The sequence below is a fragment of the Alligator mississippiensis genome, chromosome 15 (assembly GCF_030867095.1).
Source record: "Alligator mississippiensis isolate rAllMis1 chromosome 15, rAllMis1, whole genome shotgun sequence".
In the NCBI taxonomy this organism is placed as follows: Eukaryota; Metazoa; Chordata; order Crocodylia; family Alligatoridae; genus Alligator; species Alligator mississippiensis.
Genome location: NC_081838.1, coordinates 957,040 through 975,661, shown reverse-complemented (window position 1 = coordinate 975,661; position 18,622 = coordinate 957,040). Strand labels below are relative to the sequence as shown.

The following is an 18,622-nucleotide window of genomic DNA, read 5'->3' as shown; positions in this document are numbered from 1 at the left end:
AGCGGTGAGCTGGATTGGTGGAAAGTCAGGTCCTTAAAAAGGAGGCTCAGCTGATGCCCTCAGTGGCTGAACCGGACACTGCTGCACTGTGGAAGGCAGGACCGAGAGGGGGGCTTTCCCCCAAGGGAAGGAATCAGCTCCCCCACCTAATCCCTGCACCCCAGTTCAGGGGGGAGCAAATTTTGTGGGGAAAAGTGCGTGATATATATGAGAAAATACAACATTAGCAACAAACCCTCTGCTGTGGAGCTCTCCCAGTGCAGGCTGTTGAACCCATTCCACAGACAGGTAAGTAAAGGAGAAAAGGCACAAAGCTGCTCAAACAGGCTGCGGTGAGATGATGCCTTTAATTAACCCTTTCCCTGACAGGTGGGAAAGGAAGAGGAGGGGGTGGCTGTGTGTCAGAGCCAGGAGGAGCGGAAGGCAATGCCCAGGGACCAGATCTGCATGGCCACAGCTCCTGCTCACAGGTTTGCTGACGGCAGGATGAGGTGGACTCAAGCCTTGCGATGGAGAGTGGAAGCCTCGGCTGGGCGTCCAGGCCCCCCCCGATATCCGGGTACGGGCCCAGGCTGGCTTAAATGCACCCCGCCAGCAAGCTGTTGGGTGTCGGGGGGGTGCAGGGTCTCAGTGCTCCCAAAACCCGGGCATTGGGGGAAACCCCAGGAGGAGGAAGAGGAGGGGAGCCGGGCAAAGCCGATAGTTGTGGGGAAAGAATCAGTTCCCCAGGCGCCACCTGGATCTCTCTCCATCTTGCTTTTATTAAAGCTTCTCATTAGAATCGGGTACAAAGATGATCTCTGCGGGACCCCCAGCCAAGCGGGACGGGCCCCCTCCGGGCAGGGCCGTACGAAAATACAACTTAAATACAAAAATAAAGGGAGGGGGATAGACTTGCACCCGGGGCCGGGGTCAGGTCAAGACAAGGCGGGTTGGGGAGAGGGAAGGACCAGTGGGGACCCTGAGTGGGACGAATGGCTCCGATTTACACCCACTGGGTCTCAGGATGTGGCCTATCCCATGCCGTGGGGGGGTCTCGGTAAGGGGCAGGATTGGACCCCTCCCTGTACACACACAGAGCCCAGATGTTAAGCGCACACACACACTCAGATAACCCAGGTGTCCGGTGCACACTTACACACACAATCCCCACCCCACCCCGGTGTCCAAGACACACGCACACAAAACCCAGAAATCCAGGACACACCCTGATCCCGGCATCCAGGACAGGTGTGTACACACACACACACATGCACAAGCCCCCGACACCCCCGTTCACCCTGCATACCCCTGCCCCCATGGATGTTCCTGCTTACACACCCAGCACCCACCCCTCCTATGCCTCACTTTTGGGGAAGGAGCTGCATTTTACATACAGGACACTTAAATCCCCCCCCCCCCCACACACACACACACACGCGCGTGCGTGCACACGCACACACAAGGGCTCCCTGAACGAGCTCCCCGCAAGCTGGACACGAGCAGCAGGGGCCCGTGGGCTACCAGCTCAGCAGAGACATCCCAGGAGGGGGGTGGACTTGGGGGGCTGATATCCCCACCCCCGTGGCTGTGGTCCCACGGTCGCTGGCTCAGGCAGCAACGCGTGGGTGCAGTAAATAGACGGGGAAATCCAGGGAATTCAGCGAGGCTTCCCCCCTTGTGCCCCAGGAGAGCGAGCTGGGAGCTGCGTGGACAACCCCACCCCAGCTATCAAGCGACCAGAAGCCAGTCCCCCCCTTGCAGATAAGGTGCCAAAGCAGTAAGGCCGTTGAAGAGGTGGCCGGGCCGGGTGCGTCTGCGCCTGGGGAGGAGTGCGGCTCAGCCAAGCAGGCGGCGGAGGGTCCTCACTGCTCCTCCACGTGGATGATGGTCTCGTTGCCCTCGTCCGGCAGCTGGGGCACGGCATAGACCAGCGCCTGGTCGTCCTCCTGGCAGATGATGGCCACCGTGCTGCCGCTCTCGGGAATCACCGCGCTGGACTGGAAGCAGGCCTACAAGGGGGAGAAGGTGGGAGGGTCGGGCACGGGCCTGGATGGGCGGCCAGGCCTGGAGCCGGCTGCTTGCTGGCTCCTGGGTGCAGTGAGTTGGGTGCGTCTCAGCCTCCCCACCCCCAACTAGGTCCCAATAGGCTGTAGAAAAGCTGTTCCAAAAGGGAGAGTGGGAATATCAAGTCCCATCACTAATCTGGATTAAAATCCTCCCCATGTGGCCACTTATTCCAGACTAAGAAGAGTGCCCTTATCTGGGACCAGTCGCCTCCATGGGAAATCACATCGAAGGCCTGGAGAGGGAGGGCTGGACTGGATGTGACCCTGGGGGTCCCTTCCAGCGCCGCTGCTCTACGGAGGTGGGGCTGGAAGGGACCTCACGCGGTCACAACTAGTCCAGCCCCCAGCACAGGGCAGGATCTAACCCACCCCAGCCCCGGGTCTGTCCAACCTGCCCTTGGACGTCGCTCTCCCCTGGACTCCCTCCAGTCTCCTTCTGGAAGTGCGGGGCCCTGACCTGGACCCCGGGAGCCCTCCCCAGTGCCGGGCAGAATCACTGCCCTTGGTGTATGAACAGGAGACTCGTAGCTTTAGTTTTGCAACGGGAGTGCGCTGCGGGCTCAGATTCAGCTTGTGGTCCCATGCCCCGCTACAGGCCCCAAATATAATAGGATTAGATTAAACCAGAAGAAACTTTCAATCCAGAATAAGAGCCCACAGTAGGAACTATTCCCGAGTTGCTCCTGTAAATCAGCTTTGCGGCTCATTGCTTTTAAGGCAGGCAGGAGCACAGTCGGCTCCGCTTGCAGGCAGAGCGGTTCTTGGCCTGTTCCGGTGACCAGCATATTTTTGCCCGTGCAATCTAGCTCATTAAATCTTATCCATTTATTTGCACGAGGGCCTTTGATTTCAGTGCATCGCACCAGCCGATGTCAGAAGAAAAGCCCAGAGCTCGTTACCTGCGTAATGCAAAGGCTGAGCCATGCATGAAAAGGAAGTCTGATTCTTATGCAACTTATAATGATGTTTCTGCTCTGTAATTGGAGGGATAATTAGGAATCCCCTATCCCTTTCCAGCCTATTTCCCCTCCCCTATTCTGCCTATTAGCAAAGTCTGCTTATTTACATCATCACAGCAAAGGGGAGGGGTTATGCAAATACATCTGCCCTGGGTGACAAGGCAGTGGCTGATGCAATACGGTTCCCCGCCCCCCAGGCAGTTCAATGGCAGAGAGAGCAGCACAGCAGAAGCTGGAGTGGCTACAGGAGGAAGCTAGTGCTTGACAATGTGTCACAACTCTATAGCTGGTTTCTACCAAGCTTTAATTTGAATGCGTGGCAGGGCCGGTCTGGTGGCAAGTGACAGGACAAGGAGCAACGGGCTCAAGCTGCAGCAAGGGAAGGTGAGGTTGGATATTAAGAAAAACCTCTCCCAAGAGGTACCAGTGAAGCACTGGAAGAGGCTCCCCAGAGACGGGGTGAAGTCTCCATCCTTGGAGGTTTCCAAGACCTGGGAAGACAAAGCCCTGGCTGGGATGATGCAGTTGGGGCTGGTCCTGCTTGCAGGAGGGGGTTGGATTGGATGTGACCTCCGGAGGTCCCTTCCCACCCTCATTTTCTATGATGTCCTATATTAAATGTGGAACATCTTTGTGGCTGGTTCGCCATTTCATTGTGCCATAAATTGGCTGAACAGGTAGCAGGTTAGAATTCATCCTACGATTAACCCATTCACTGCATGGTAAGTGCATTGAGGCCCTAACTGGCTCTGTCCCTCCACTGCGCCCACAGTACCTGCTCTCTGTCAGGGCCAACAAGTTTGCCAACCAGATCTGGCTGGGTGCTACCGAGGTGGACAAAGATAGGTGGCCTCCCTCTCACGGTAAAGGGCTACAGGATGGGAGCAACCCAGCAGGGGCAAAGAAGCTGCCTTCACTACAGAGGTGGTGGTAGGAAAGAGTAATGGGGAAAGAGCCACGCGGGAGATCCTGAGAGGAGGCAGGGATGGGGCTTCCTGCTCACTGAAGAGGTAAATGGGGGAAATCCCCCTGCACTAGAGGAGACTCCAGGGGGAAAACTGCTGACTCCCAGCAGCCATCTCCCTTCCAAACTCTGACTCGGCACCTCAGCCAATTCGCACACAATGCAAGCCTCCCACTGGTGCCCCAACACCCCTGGGGGCAGGAAGGGAAGGAAGAGGGTGTTCTCTTCCAGATGCATTCATCCAGCAGCATTAAAACCAATCAGGGAAGGATGAAGCAGAGTCCAACAAAGTGTGAGAAAAGCAGCGCGAGGTGAATGACTGAACTCTCTCCCCAAAGGAGGGGGAGACTGGGCAAGACGAGGGGGCAGGACGGTGATGGAGCGGAGCCCAGAAAGGCCAGGCTAGACACCGCTACTGGGTGAATTTGGCAGGGGAGGGAAGATACAAACCTAGCCCTGCTATTCAAACCTGTGGGCTGGCAGATCCCACCGCCAGCTGAGAGCAAGATCCCATCTCCCGTCTCTCTCCTAAACCGAGCAGGAAGGGAGACTGAGGCCAGGCCTGTTCAGTTTAGAAGACAGACACTTAAGAGTCAACCAAGAGACACTTAAGGGGGGGTATGACAAGGATTTACAAAATCTGGGAGCTGCAGACTGAGATCTGGGAGCCGCTGTGGACTGTTTGCTGCCGAGCACCAAGCCGATACTCTGAGCGAACAGTCCACAGCGGCTCCCAGATCTCTTTGCCGTGTGGTAACAGCTTATGCAGAGCCCAGCCGAGTGTAGGTAGAGCCTGGGTGATCTTCCCCCCTTCACACTCATCTACACTGAATTTCACCTGCTATTTAGCTGCCCATTTGCTCAACAGTGCCAGATCCTGCTGTAGGTCCTCACAGTCCACCTTGCTCTTTACCACTCAGAAGAATTTTGTTGTTACAGACGTGGCCACCCCCCTGCTCAGCCACTTTTCCAGGTCATTTATGAATATGGTACGCAGCACTGGTCCCAGCACAGACCCTGGGGGCTCCCGCTGTTTTCTTCTTCCCATCCTGAAAACTCACCATGTAGACGCACTCTTTGCTGTCTACCTTTAAGCCAATTTCTAATCCAGGAGTGGATGTTGCCTGCAATTCTGCGACTACCTTAAGAGCTTTTGCCGAGGGACCTGGTCACAAGGAGACTTTGCTTCATTCACTATGCCCTCCTTAACGATCCTTAATGTTTTGTTTGCCTTTCTGATGGCTGACCCCTCAGGGCTGGCCTGGGCCACCATCTGCCTCCACCCTAACCGCTCCCCACCTACCATCTCCAGCAGCTTCAGCTTCTCCTCCGAGACCAGGCTCTCCTTGCGGAGCTGCTCCACGACACCTTCCATAGCCTCCAGCTTGGCGCAGTGGCGCCGGTGCCGCTGCTGGAGGACCTTGACCTTCTTCTGGAGGACCATGACCACCCCCACCAGCTCCTCCGTGCTCAGCTGGTGCTTGTGGTATCGGTGCTCCTCCAGCTGTTCCTCAGGCACCGTCTCCAGGTCCACATCTGCCACCGGCGAAGGAAAGTCCGTGGCACTGCCTGCTGCGTAGTTGGACACGATGGGGACGGTGGAGACGATGGGCACCGTGAGGGCTGAGGACAGCACAGTCTCTGGAGGAGTCACGCTCGCCGTCAGGGGCCCCATGGCACTGGGGGCTGCTGCTGCGGGGGCTGTAGGGATGGTCTCGAAATAGGCCACCATCTGCGTGGGCGCTGCCTGAAGGGAGCTGAGGACGGCAGCAGCGGCCGAGGGGTCCGTCTCGAGGAAGGGCTCAATGGCCACGTTTTCAATGATGAGAGCCCCGTGGTCGGCGAGGTCTCGCGGTTCCACCGCAGCCACTAAGGCATGCGAGGTCTGCTCGGGCACCAGGTCCTCGCCAGGGACCGCGATTTCTGCAGTGAACGGCTGCAAGGGGGCATCAGGCGCTGCTGCGGCCTCGGGAGAAAGCGCCACGGTGGGCTGGCTGGGGAGGTGGAGGGAGATGGGGTCAAGCCCCTCGGTGGGGGAGGTGACAGTCAGCGCCACGGCATTGAGGGGCTCCACGATCTGGACCAGCGGCATCAGGTTCACCGTCCCAACCAGCGGGGAGGAGATGGCTTGGAAGTCCAGCTCTGAGACCGAGGGCTGGGCTTCCACGTAGATGGGTGCCGCGGTCAGCCCCGGGTCGATGGCTATGGCGAGGGCTTCCAGCGTGTCGGGCTTCTGAGGCAGGGGCACGGAGCCCCGCGCGGCCTTGTCTGCATTGCCCTCGAGGATCAGCTTCTTGGTGGGCACCTCACATGGCGGCTTGGAGGGGTTCTCCCTTTTCTGCAAGCCACACGTGCAAGACAGGACAGTGTTGGTCTCCGAGGCCCCCGGCAGACATTAAAGTAATGGCACCACTGGGATCGGAGGGGATCTCGTGCCCCAGCCAAGGAAAATCACGCGTCTTTCCAATGCAGCTGCATACAGCTGTGCGCACAGAGCCGGGGAGGGGGCAAAGATCTCCTCAGATCCCAAGTGCAACTGCCAGGGCCCCGGGGATTGGGGAAGGAGGGTGGCGGGGCAGCACCCCAGCCCCCGGACCCGCCCCGTACACCACCCCAACCATCTGACCGTATGGTCCGCTTCGGGCACGATACAAACCAGCCACAAAGACGCCCCGCATGGCACGGGACCACGTTACATCTGGCTGGTCTGCCATTCGACATACCGGTCAAGGGTGGTGTGCTTTGCCATTTACAGCACAACCGACGCGCTGACTGCGCTATAAACGTAACATCTGCCAGAAGCCCGAAGGCCAGTGCAGACGTGTGGGGCCCCAACGCCCCCCCCCAGCCTTTTAGGCAGGAGCCAGAGTGAAATCTGGAGGCTTCAGGCCCCGGGGTGGGGGCGGTGGGCGCGACGCTTGGCTTCCAGCGTCAATTCTGCCCTCGCTTTAAGCTGCCCTGGCGCCACCAGAGCCGGAAAGCTCGTTGCTTGAATCAGGCGTCACCAACCCGACTCCGCAAACAAAGAGCTTTTTATGCGCGCCCAAAATTGCCCGCTCGGCCGCCCCGCCCCACCCCGCCCGCCGACCACAGCACAATCTCTACCATTCAGAGGCGGCAACCTGTTTACCGCACCGCCGGCAGCCGCGTGAGGGGGCGCGTGACACCTGTTTACTCCAGCAGCGTCAGCAGACGGCCCGGCCCCGGACCACGCCCCGCACGAAACCGCCCAAAACGCCGATTTTGCGGAGAAGGTGAAGGGTCCCCGGCCCCTCGCCAGGCTGAGTCGCCCCAAAACGCAGCCCCCCCACACTTTCAAACCCTTCCTCCCGCGTGTCTGGAGCGGGCGCCGGGGCCGGGGCCAGGGGGACTCACCGCGGGGGGCTCGGAGCGCTGGAAGATGGTGGGCACGGCGTCGGGCTTGAGGTAGCGCACGCCCCAGCGGTACTCGAAGCAGGACGGGTGGAAGTGCTCGCTGCACAGGTGCTGGTAGCGGGTGGGCAGCCACTTCTCCTGCTGCATCTGGGACAGCCATTGCCGCAGCCGCTCCGCGTTGTGCAGGGGGAACCTGCGGGGGCCACAGCCCGGGGGTCAAGCACGGCCGGCGGCCTCAGTCAGCCCGGCTGCAGAATGGGCTCAAGCAGCTTGCTCATGCGGGGGGGGGAAGCCCCCTCCCCACTGTTACCCCCACTTCCCACCTGGCCCCTCCCCCGCAGCCGGGCTCCTCCCCCTCCCCCGACCCTTTGCCCCTGACGTCACGCGCCGGGCGGAAGCGGAAGCGGAAGCGCACTTGTAGAAGCTGAGGCGCGGGGCGCCGGCGCGGGGCGGCCCGGCCGAGTTGGAGCAGTTGGGCGCCCGGCAGTACTTGGGCATCGTCGCGCTCCCGCCGCCCGCCCACGTGACCGCGCCGACGTCAGCGCGCGCCGCGTCTCCCGTCACCGCGCCGCCCCGCCCCTCCGCGCATGCGCGGCCGGGGAGGCGGCATCCGGGGCTTTGGTCGCCATGGAGACGGGCCAGGATGGGTGGGGGGGTAGGACCAGGCCTCAGTTCGGCCCCAATGGGCGCTGCAGGCGGGGGAGGGGGAGGGCACTGGTGCGCACAGCTTACCACTCGCTCACACGACAAGCACGACCTGCAAGGGGGATGAGGCAAGACGCCGTCGTCCGCAGGAGCGCTCGGACATCGCACGCGCATCGCTCCCCGCTCCGCTGCGGGTGCCGTGGTTAGCAAAGCCCGCTGCCCGGCGCTGCGCGAGGCGGCCAGCCTAGGAGCGCGGGATGAGGAGCGGGGTCTCGTCCGGCGCGCGGCCGGCCGTGCTGCGGGGAGGCGCGCAGGGTGTGACCCGATTTCTGGACGGTGAGTCTCTCCCCGTTGCCGGGGGCGTGCCGCTGGTGCTGGGCGGCCGGTCCCGCCTTCCCTGACTTCGTGCCGCCTTTGCTTGGCCTTCGGGACTTCTTCACGGATGAGCTTGCTCGGCATCGTCCCGAGGGGCGTCCTTCAGGCGTCCATCTCCTTCCTGCGCCCGGCGCGAGCTGGGTCTTCAGCCTCGCCGTGCAATTTCGGTTCACCAGCTGGTAACTTCTGTGCGAGCTCGCAGCGTGCGATGCTTTTCCAGTCGCTCCACGCTCGTGCGTCCACGCGCTCCACACATTGCAAAGAGATTCTCATTTTGCCAGACATATCCGTAACGCCAAGCTTAATTTGTAACGGCCAACTTCAAATCGCTACAGTCCCCCTTTTTGATCCCGAATTAAGTTTTCAAGAGGGATCGCCTTTCGAAGATAGAAACTATATAACTGTCGTATTTGTTTTGTAGTATAACAACCAACACAGAGCAATACAATACGTATCGGCTGAATGATGACTAAAACTACAATAGGGTGCACAGCAAGGATGCCTTAGGTGACCGTCCCTTAAAAATATCATACCAGTGATCTATAGTCAGCTCTTTTTCCTTTTCAGCCAGTGGAAGCAGTTGCTTACTTTCACGAGTGAGATGAACTCTGGCTAACAGTGCTCTTGACTGCAGTGCTTTCATTTTATTTGTAATTCCCAGTGTTTCGTTAACTAATGTTGCTAATTCCCTTCAGTCTATTCCCAAAGTTACGTCGAAGTTAAACTCAGATTGATACAAAATTTGGCTGGTTACATGTGGGGCGTGTAATACGTACGGGTTTTGGTTGCGCAGCAAGTGACAAGCTTCTGCCGGCGGTACAGATGTGGTTCCATCTTCCCAATATATTGTTTTCACTGGCACTACACAAACACAGCCTACACCGACCGCGATGACAGGCTCTGGTATCGCGTGTAGCCAGATGTGCCCAAACACAGCTGGAACTAGAACGTTGTAAGTCACAAGGTCCCGCAGCTGGCGTGAGGGCTGGGCATACCCACTGCTCACAATGCTCGTGTTGTATCAGCATAGTACCATTATTACCCGCATATTGGCTTTTAATTTCTGGGATCCACAGAGAACCTTCAATAATTGAGGGCAGCGCCTGTAGAGAATACATCCTCTGGATTGGCACGCTTGGTTTCACCAGCAGTTTTATTTTTAAGCTACCCTCTAATTTGGTTTCATTTACTGCAGATGACACATATTTGTACCAGTTCTGATGATATTCATACCATTTGGACATCATTATGTTTTTTCTTTATAAATGTGATTACTTTTAAAGCCTCCTTGTAACAACCAGTCCATCCCACATTCCACACTATGGGTGGACATTATTTGCGTTTCTGAGCACAATACAGGCAGCCCCCGCTGAGCGCTCTTAACTGGTTCACAAAACAGCAAGCGTTCAGCAAAACGAGTTAAACAAAACGGAAAGTTTTTGACGATCCAAGATGGCGACCATGAGTGTTTTTAATGAGCCGAGATGGTGACCGCGAGTGTTATAACGAAACTCGCTGAGCGCTACCTGGAAGCAGGTATCAATTTAAAGTGAGTGTTGTAGTGAAATAGTGCTAAGTGAAACAGCGTTAAGTGGGGGTTGCCTGTATAGCCCTTGCCATGATATTTTGAAGTCCTTGGCCTAAATGCAATAATCCCCCTGTGCTTGAATTAAGATACTTCCAAATATCCCATTAGGCCTGGATGGTATGATCTTCAGTTTCTAATAATTGTAATACGTTAGTAACTTATCCCGCTACTAACTGTCCATTGATTTCTGCTAACCGGTATAATTTGTGTTTTTATATCGTATACATTTAAAATGCCAGTTCCTATACCAACTCCCCCTAATATAGTATCTACAAATCCCTTTTTTCTATGCCAGGGTTTTTCCAAGCATTGAAAATTGGAGTAGCAAAAGGGCCACATACTGGATTCCACTTTGTGTGACATTCATATCACTCCAATTTCCTCTTATAATCACGTCGGCAACCAACGGTGCCTCTACATACAGACTGGGGTCATCTCTGTTTAACAATAGATGTGGTTTTGATTTGGCTTTGGGACTCCCACTCTCAAAAATAGAATATAACCTTATTCCTATTTTCTTCGTATTACTGTGGTTAAATGCTGACATTCGCATTTGTCCCCATTCTGAGTTTTAGAGTTATATTGCCAAGTGGTATTTCACGCCCACGGTACTAGGGACACATTACTTATGGTACATGATTTTTGGTTATATTCAGTTACATTAAATCCCCGTCGCAAAAAGGTACAATTCAGTACGTTGCTTCCCATTGTAATAGTCAAGACTACAATAACGTTTCCACACAAAGGGACCAGGAACTGCCTTTTTGTTTTTCCTTTTTTTGTGTCCGAAAGGACAAATATTTTAAAAACCTTGTTTGCATTTTTTATCTAAACCTTGTGCCTGCAGTTGTATCAATAAAATATTTCTTGGGCTTTGAAAGTCAGACGAATGATACCGTGCAGTATTAGTCCATGAAAACCACTCAAACTGAATTGCTCCACTGGAATTTCTGGTCTCATCGGTTACAATCCACCCTCTATGCACCACGCGTTGTGACTGAACACTTGCTAATCGGGTTACAAACACACGAATCCACCTAACAGCCATAATGCCATACATGTATCTAACAGCTAATATTTTCTACTTACAGGCGTTTACATTTGATACATGAGATGCAAATACATAAAAATAAAAGCATACAACAGCAAATACAGATTAATAATAATTCGCCCTCCTTGTCATTCAGCAACCACTGCTTCTATGATTCATCAGAGGTGCCATTCATCCTGCAGCCCTTAAACAAGTTTAACAAGTTATACATTTTCGTCATTTGTTGTTCAGATAACTTTAATTGTGATACATGAACCTGTTTTGATTTCGCCCTAATTGTATTTCATATACCACAGGACTAAGACGGTTCATGATGGGTGCTGCACCAATCCACTTTCCAAAGTGTGCTTTTTGTTTCCTAATTGTAAATTCATACAACTTGATCACCAATTTCCCATCAAGATGGGTTACCAACCTTTTCCTTTTGCAGGTTCCCCTGCATTTGCTGAATTCGTGCCTGAAGGGTTACCTTATCCTCTTTGCGCTGTGCCAGCCATTTATACACGTCGTAGTCGGTGGTATCCCCCACATCATTAAACTGGTCTACGTCAATCATCAAGTTCAAGCCTCTACCCATCCGGAAAAGGAGTCAATTATCTCTAAGAAATATTGATTTCCATATTTATCAATCAAATCCATGGAGAAGATTACAGATGGGTCTCCTTGTTGATATATTTATATTTCAAAACCGGGGGGCCTAGCTCTTTCTCTAGCACATCGGCTACAGTTAGCTACCCATGTCTTTACGTCATCTCACGCACGCGGCCACTCTGTGATTGTTTTAGTCAAAGAAGGGTTCCTTCTACTCCTTCATGCAACTACCGATGTGCTAAGTTTACTAACTCTCGTGTTTCCCATTTCCCCGGGGTGCAGATAGCCTGACTAGGTGTTGCTGCCAACACTTCCTCGGGGGCTCTTGTAGGTTGATCAGCGGTGTTGCTCCACAGTGTTTTGAGCTCGTTGTCTTTTTGCTGTGCCTTGACAAGCCTTATTTTTAAACTACCCCGGTGTTTCATACGCCACTCAGACAACCCTTGCCACTCATCCTTATAAGCAATCTCTTTTCCATCCGCGGCTTCCCACCCGTTCCTTTGTCAACCATGCATCCAATATTGCAATCCTTTTACCAATGCTAAACTCCATTGAGCCATTTGTGTATTAGATCCCTTACTTCCCACCAATTGCCCCGATAAAATGTATTTCAAAGGGGTACGCATGGTCTGAATAGTCGTGGGAGCAGTCCCAGTCAGAGGCTCGGAAGCAGCTAAACGTTCCCTTTCGCAAGCGCTGTCATTCGTTTCAGGTCCCTGCCCTTTCCAGACTCATAAGCCACCGGCACCGATCTCCCTTCCTCATTCTTCTGTAGCAGAGTGGTCACCAGAGCTACATCGTTAGCTGCCAACCTGATTAATTAGGGAGTTTTAATGCTGGTGCCGAAGGAGCCTTTTGTTTTAACACCTTCAGTGCTCCATCCTGCTCTGGCCCCCAATCCCACCGTCTTTTCTTCGTTAGCGATTGCCACAGGGGAGCAGCAATCTCTGCATCTCTATAAACGTGAGGTCTCTCTCGAACCACCTGTTCGGATTTTCCGGACACCAGGATATCACCCACATCGGAGTAACACGCATGCCTGATCTCCCGGCCCCAAACGTTGCAGCGTAGACGCTACGTGAGCGTGTGCGATAGCTGGAGTGCTGCGAGACCCCGAGGTACTCTGCCAAAGGTATATTGCCGCCCTGCCACCGTAAAAGCGAATCTGTCTTGTGATTAGGGCAAAGAAACCATTGGCCAAATCTATTAGCGAAAACCATTTAGCATTTGTTCATACCTTTTGAATCACCTGAGCCATGTCGGCTACACCCAGGGCCATCGGAACAGTCCTTTGTTAATCCGATGGTAATCTACAGTCAGGTGCCAGTTTTTACCGTCTGCCTTTCACACCGGCCACACAGGCGGATTAAAAAGCGAGTTGGTTTTCCTAATTACCCCCTGATTCTCTAGATCCCCAATTATTTCCTTAATCTGCTCCTCCGCTTCTCTAGGGTAAGGGTATTGCTGTTGCGGGGCCACCTTTTCACCCGCTGTCTTCACACAAGCCTGTGTGTTTCCATAGTCTGTGCTCTGTGGGGTCCGTAATCCATTAAATGCATCTCTCCGGTACAACCTCCGTTCCTCTGACGGGGCTACAACCTTTTTCTGTTTCTTGGCCGGTTACAATTGTGGGTCCATCAACCTGCGGTGTCCAAAGAGCGCTTGATGAGCCATGAATTTCCCACAACTCTCTATTTGGTAAATCCACAACTAGCTGATGTCTCTGAAGCCAATCAGTTCCTAAAATCATTTCATCAGACATTGTATGAGACATCCAGGCACGGTGTGTCCTGCCGTATGTAATGGTACCTCTTCCCACCTCGTCCCTCGGTACCTGGGTAGGATCGTAGCGTCACCCGTCTCATGGGGACACCCCCGTTTGGTTGTTGTTTAATTAATGGCACAGACGCTCCGGTATCCAACAGCGCTCTAACAGGGGACCGTTTCCCTGCCTGACATACAACACAGGACGACCGCCTGGATCCCAAGACAGTCGTGTCAACGCTTCCCATTGCTGCCCCCGAACCAGCTAGGAAGCGTAGTCAGGCGGGCCTCCCTATTCCTCCTCCGCGTACCCCTTCTCCTTCACCCCCTTCGACTGTTTCGCCACCGCTCCGTCAGCTTGCCCGCTGGCTAATTGCAGCGCTTTCACAAGCAGCTCAGCCGTAGGTCGGCCGTCCCATGCTTCCTTACTTTCCCCGTGCTGCATCAAAATACGCCAAGCCTGACGGCGTGCTCCAGGACCAAAATATCCAGGAGCGCCCCCCGTCCCTTGCCGTCTGCCTCGGGCAAGCCCCGCTCTTCCTCTGCCCCTTCCCTGTGTCCAGCCACCCCTCCCCTCGTTAGAGCAGGGCATCGCTACGACAGAAGCAACAAAAGCAGCCTTTTTCCCTTTTTGTTGCGGGGGTCCTCTACGAAAATCAATGTGTTGAACCCTTGCACGGAGCGCCGGCAAGTCCGCGGGTTGTCCCTGGTCCCAAACTCCCAGTTTATCCGAATAATATGGTTGCAAGGGAGCTGCGCAATCCCTTAAATTTTCTACTCCATAGTTTACCTGGTTTATATTGTCAGCTCGCTGTCCCCCCGCCGTGACTGGTCGGATGTTACCAGACGTGATTTGAACAATAGCCTGTCGCAGGGCACCTCGGTGCTCCTGCTCCTAGAGTGGAGAAACTGCCAGGGAGCGAGTGAGCGCGCCCTGGCCTGACATGACGAGGCCAGGCTGGCAGTTCTCTGCCAGCAGCCGGAGAGGCAGGAGCTCCCTCGGCCGAGAGATGGGAAGGAGCCTAAGTCGCAAGTACAGCTCGTGATAGCCCTGGAGGCTTGAGCTATGATGATGAGTTATGGCCATGCCGCGTGCATTTGTGTTACAGCCTAGGGGCTTGTGGTTTTGCTTTGTGTTTGTGTTATTACACCCGGAGGCTTGGGCGAGGCTGTAGGGGTTGGAGGAGGCCTCAACTATAGGGACCCCAGAGAGTGTGGGGTGCCCTAGCGCCAAGAGGGCGCATTATCTACATAGCGCCAGGGAAGGCGCAGCTCGCACGCCAGTGCATGAGCAAGTGGCGGTGAGGAGCGCGGCCAGTGGGTCGTGGACGCAACCCGTAGGTTGCAGACGGGGACCGAGACCCCGGATTGCGTGTGGGGGAACATAGCCCCCGGTATAGCGCCAGGGAAGGCACAGCTCGCACGCCACTGTGCGAGCAGCTGGCGGCGAGGAGCGCGGCCAGTGGGTCGCGGGCGCAGCCCGTAGGTTGCGGACAGGGACCGGGACCCCAGATTGCGTGTGGGGGAACATAGCCCCCGGCCCCAGGAAAGGGGCGGTATTACTGAGTAGCCCAGTGTGGGCGCGGCGAGCCCCAAAGAGGGGGGAACACCCTTGTATGTTATTGAGTAGCCCAGTGTGGGCGCGGCGAGCCCCAGAGAGGGGGAACGCCGTTGTGTTTTATTGAGTAGCCTAGTGTGGGCGCACGGGCATAACGAGCCTGGCCGCAGGCTAGTGCGGCAATCCCCCTCAGACCAAGGCAGGGCGCTGCGGTTGCCCCTGAGAAGACGGGGAGTAGCAGCGCGGGGAGCCAGAGTCAGGGAGGGTATCCGTGCGGTTGGCCCATAGGACCGGAGGCCCGCTAGAGAGTCCCGGAGCGGAACCACACCGGCAGGGGAGGCCCAGAGTGGGCCAGACGAGAGTCCCAGCAAGAGGCTGGGCCTGAGAGAGGGAGCCCAGGGTGGGCCACAGTAGAGAGACAGACCGGACAACGTCCTTTACATCTGCGAGGCTTGGGGCGTGGTATCAGGGGCTGGTAGGAGCCACGCATAGCCCATAAGGCTAGGGCGCTTGGGTAGCGCCCATTGTATGGGGAGACCCACGAGGGGTCCAGGAGCTGACAGGCTCGAGGAAACACAAGGCAACCTCCCTATTATATATTCCATCAAGACGTGGCGGGCGAGAATGGAGGGTGCCCTCGGGCCGGAGTAGCGCGGTGAGAGGGCCTCAAGGAAATCACGGCCCTCCGCGAGGACCCCGCCGTGACATAGCCCATCTGAGAATATAGCTTTCTGGGTCTTCATCTGGCCCTTGCGTCATGGTGGACGCCAGGACTCGAAGATGACAGCGCCCTAATTCTGCTCCTAGGGTCGCGAACAGGGCCGCCCCGTTGCTGCGATTTCCGGCTAGCACCCTATCGACCATTCCCGTGACGGACCGCATGCCACAAGGCATAACCAGCCGCTCTAATTCTCCTTGGGTTACATTTTCTTTTGCGGCAAGCTTACCTGCCTCAACTTTCCAATCTGCAACGTCTTCTCTGTCGGGAGGTCCCAACATCTTTGCCATAGCCGCCAAATCTGCGAAAGAGGACGCAGCAGCCGTGGTACCTGTAACTGGTCCCTGGGGATCTGCTGCGGTAGCCGCACGGGTCACTGCAGCTACTCGGGGCGCATCATCCCCCCATATATCTCCGTCCCATCACTCGGAGGGATCCAGCGGATCATTTCTGCAGCCCGCGACTTCTTCGTCCGACCTCCATCCCTCTCCCGTAACTACAGCTGTTTGACTGGCAAAACCCAGCTTTGTTTTGAGCTGTTTAATAATCCCTTCACATCTGTCATGACCCCCTGGGGCATGCCCCTGCTCCAGTGTCATTTTCTTGACCGTAGCCAATAATACTTGATTTTCCTGTTCGACTTTCTGTTTGCTACTTAACTGATCTTCCAAGTCTCGCTCCTTCTGTTTATTTTCCCGCACAGCGTCCCGTGCGGCCCCTATCTGCATCTGTAAACTCTGGGCTAACGCCTTCCACCCATCTCTGTCCCCCTGCATGTCGCTTAGCTGTTTCTGCAACTGGTCGCATTTCATGGTCTCCTCCGCCTTTCGCTGCATTGCCTTCTTACAGGTTTCCCATAAGAGCCACAATGCTGGTCCGTGCTGCTGTGCAGGGGCCATCTGCTTATACAGCAAGCAATAGCATCCAAATTTAGTCTCCAAATCTGGAATTCCAACGATGTCACTAATAGCTCGAGAAGTCCATGGATTGTGACCGTGGCCCTGTAACAATTTCCTTAACATGGAAACATCCACATCCTCCCAGGACGAGCTCGGGGAATCCTCTCCCTTACTCTTATTCTTTCCCCAAAACTTAAGCATATTGGCCTGCTGCTGTATCCTTCAGGACAACGACCACAAGATCAATTAAATCAGTCAAAAAAGCGGCCTTCCGAGCTCTAACCTGCAACCGCCGGGCAGCGTGCGCGCCTTAGACAAGCAGTGTGGATCTCACGCTCTCCCCCAATTAAACGTTGCACAACTTACCAACTGCTCAGCATGACAAGCACGGTCTATAAGGGAGATAAGGCAAGATGCCGTGCTTATTGACCAAGTTATCTTGCAGAGTGGACATTCGCACGTGCACTCACTCCCAGCTCCTCTGCGGCTGTTATAGTTACCCAAGTCCATTGCTCGGCACTACGCGAGGTGGCCAATAGTTACCCAAGTCCGTTGCTCGGCACTACGCGAGGTGGCCAGCCTAGGAGCAAGAGATAAGGAGCGGGGTCTCGTCCGACGCACATCCGTGCTCCAGGGAGGTACACAGGGTGTGACCCAATTTCTCAATGCGAAGTGTCTCCCCTTTATAGGGGGCATGCAGTTGGGTGACCGGTTCTGCCTTTCCCGACTTCCTGCCTTTGTTTGGCCTTCAGGATTTTTTCCCTCTGGCAAACAGATGAGCTTACCGGGCAGCAATCCGAGGGTTGTCCTTCAGGCGTCCTGCTTATCTCTTATCTCCTTCCTGTGTCTGGTACGAGCTGGGTCTTCGCTGGAATTTCTGTTCGCCCCTCGGTTACTTACTTGTGAGCACGCAGTTTGCAACGCTTTCCCAGTCATGCCACGCTCGTTCATCCACACACTCCAAATGTCACAAAGAAACGCTCGCTTTGCCATATATATAATCCATAGTCACAAGCTGAATTCGTAATAGCCAACTTAAAACCGCTGCGTTACGATGGGGTGTTTTTCCAGGTTTATATTATTAGAAAATGTGTTGCGGTTTCTTAGTTAAGAAGAAAATCAGCTCAGAAAGCAAAGTAGGGGTAATCAGTGAGGATCGTCCACATTTACAACTCACTCAAGTAAGAGTAAAGAGCTGGGCGGAAAGTGAACGCCGCTCGAGAGCACCCTCGGCACGGATGTCACTTAAATCGCAATAATGTGGGCAGATCTGAAAGGATCCAGTTGGACGAATCACTCGGGAGAAGCCGGCAGACACGGTTCTTTGGGTAAATCTGATGTCTTTTATTAGACCAACAAAGTAGTTGGGGAAAAAAATTCTTAGCAAGCTGTTGGGTTTAAAAGCCCCCTGTCCCAGGGGAGACCAAGTCCTTCTTCCACCCGGCGCAGCTGGTCCTCGATGTCCGGCAACGCTCGGGGAGCATTGCTTTTTCTAAAAGCAGGCTCCAGCGTCTGCACGGCCACTGGGGACCTTCTAGACAGCCCTTCCAAAGAGAGAGGGGGATCTTCACGGTTGATAGATTTGCCGGCAGCAAACACATCCTGTGTAACATCCCTGATTGCCTCTCGGACTGAGCGTGTCCTTCAAGGGCCAGGAATGCCCGCTCCCGCTCCCGCCGCGCTCCAGAAAGAGATGAGATGATCGCATGGGGTTGGTGCAGCTGATACCGACTTGTCCCCGACCCACCCCTAGCATGCAGATTATTAAGCGCAGCAAATAATCGACCCAGCTTCCTTAAGGGGCTGGGCCTCTCTGCGTCTCCTCCCAAGTGTTGGCCTCCCAAAAGGAAAACCCCTGAAAATCTTTATTTATTTATTTATTTTAGATTTCCACATCCCATGAGCCCCTTCCCCTCCTGTTCTGACTATTGCACTGCGCTCCCTCTGCTAGCCCTAGGGCGCACGACCACTTATCTCACCCACGCCGGGAACTGCTTGGGCAGCAGCTACAATTGGCAGGGCTCCATTTGCTAAGTCTAAGACAATGGAGCAGGAGTGTTACCAGTTAATAAGGACAATTTATTTCA

At 54.9% G+C, this 18,622-nt stretch overlaps 1 protein-coding gene across 6 annotated transcripts; it reads right to left on the bottom strand.

Moving 5' to 3' along the window:
• Positions 1-741: 741 nt before the first annotated feature.
• Positions 742-18,287, bottom strand: THAP8 (THAP domain containing 8). 6 transcript variants are annotated; one of them, XM_019499298.2, is made up of 6 exons: positions 16,902-18,287; positions 15,866-15,937; positions 8,079-13,336; positions 7,347-7,539; positions 5,275-6,309; positions 742-1,991 (listed from the first exon to the last, which is right to left on the bottom strand). In XM_019499298.2, exons 4-6 carry the CDS (start codon positions 7,491-7,493, stop codon positions 1,845-1,847), a joined length of 1,329 nt encoding a protein of 442 aa, XP_019354843.1. In that variant the 5' UTR covers positions 7,494-7,539; positions 8,079-13,336; positions 15,866-15,937; positions 16,902-18,287; the 3' UTR covers positions 742-1,844. The 6 variants fall into 6 exon arrangements, with proteins under 6 accessions (XP_019354843.1, XP_019354842.1, XP_019354847.1 ...); XM_019499297.2 differs by having other exon boundaries at positions 8,079-13,238; XM_019499302.2 differs by having other exon boundaries at positions 17,079-18,287.
• Positions 18,288-18,622: the final 335 nt, after the last annotated feature.

What these genes read in the sequence shown, in the direction of transcription:
- THAP8 (XM_006277735.4), bottom strand. Translation starts at nt 7,844, where the DNA reads ATGCCCAAGTACTGCCGGGCGCCCAACTGCTCCAACTCGGCCGGGCCG. An exon ending in CCGCGCCTCAGCTTCTACAA is followed by an intron (nt 7,540 to 7,761) that starts GTGCGCTTCCGC and finishes TGGCCCCCGCAG; the next exon opens with GTTCCCCCTGCACAACGCGG. An exon ending in AGCTGAAGCTGCTGGAGATG is followed by an intron (nt 1,992 to 5,274) that starts GTAGGTGGGGAG and finishes TCCCCCTTGTAG; the next exon opens with GCCTGCTTCCAGTCCAGCGC.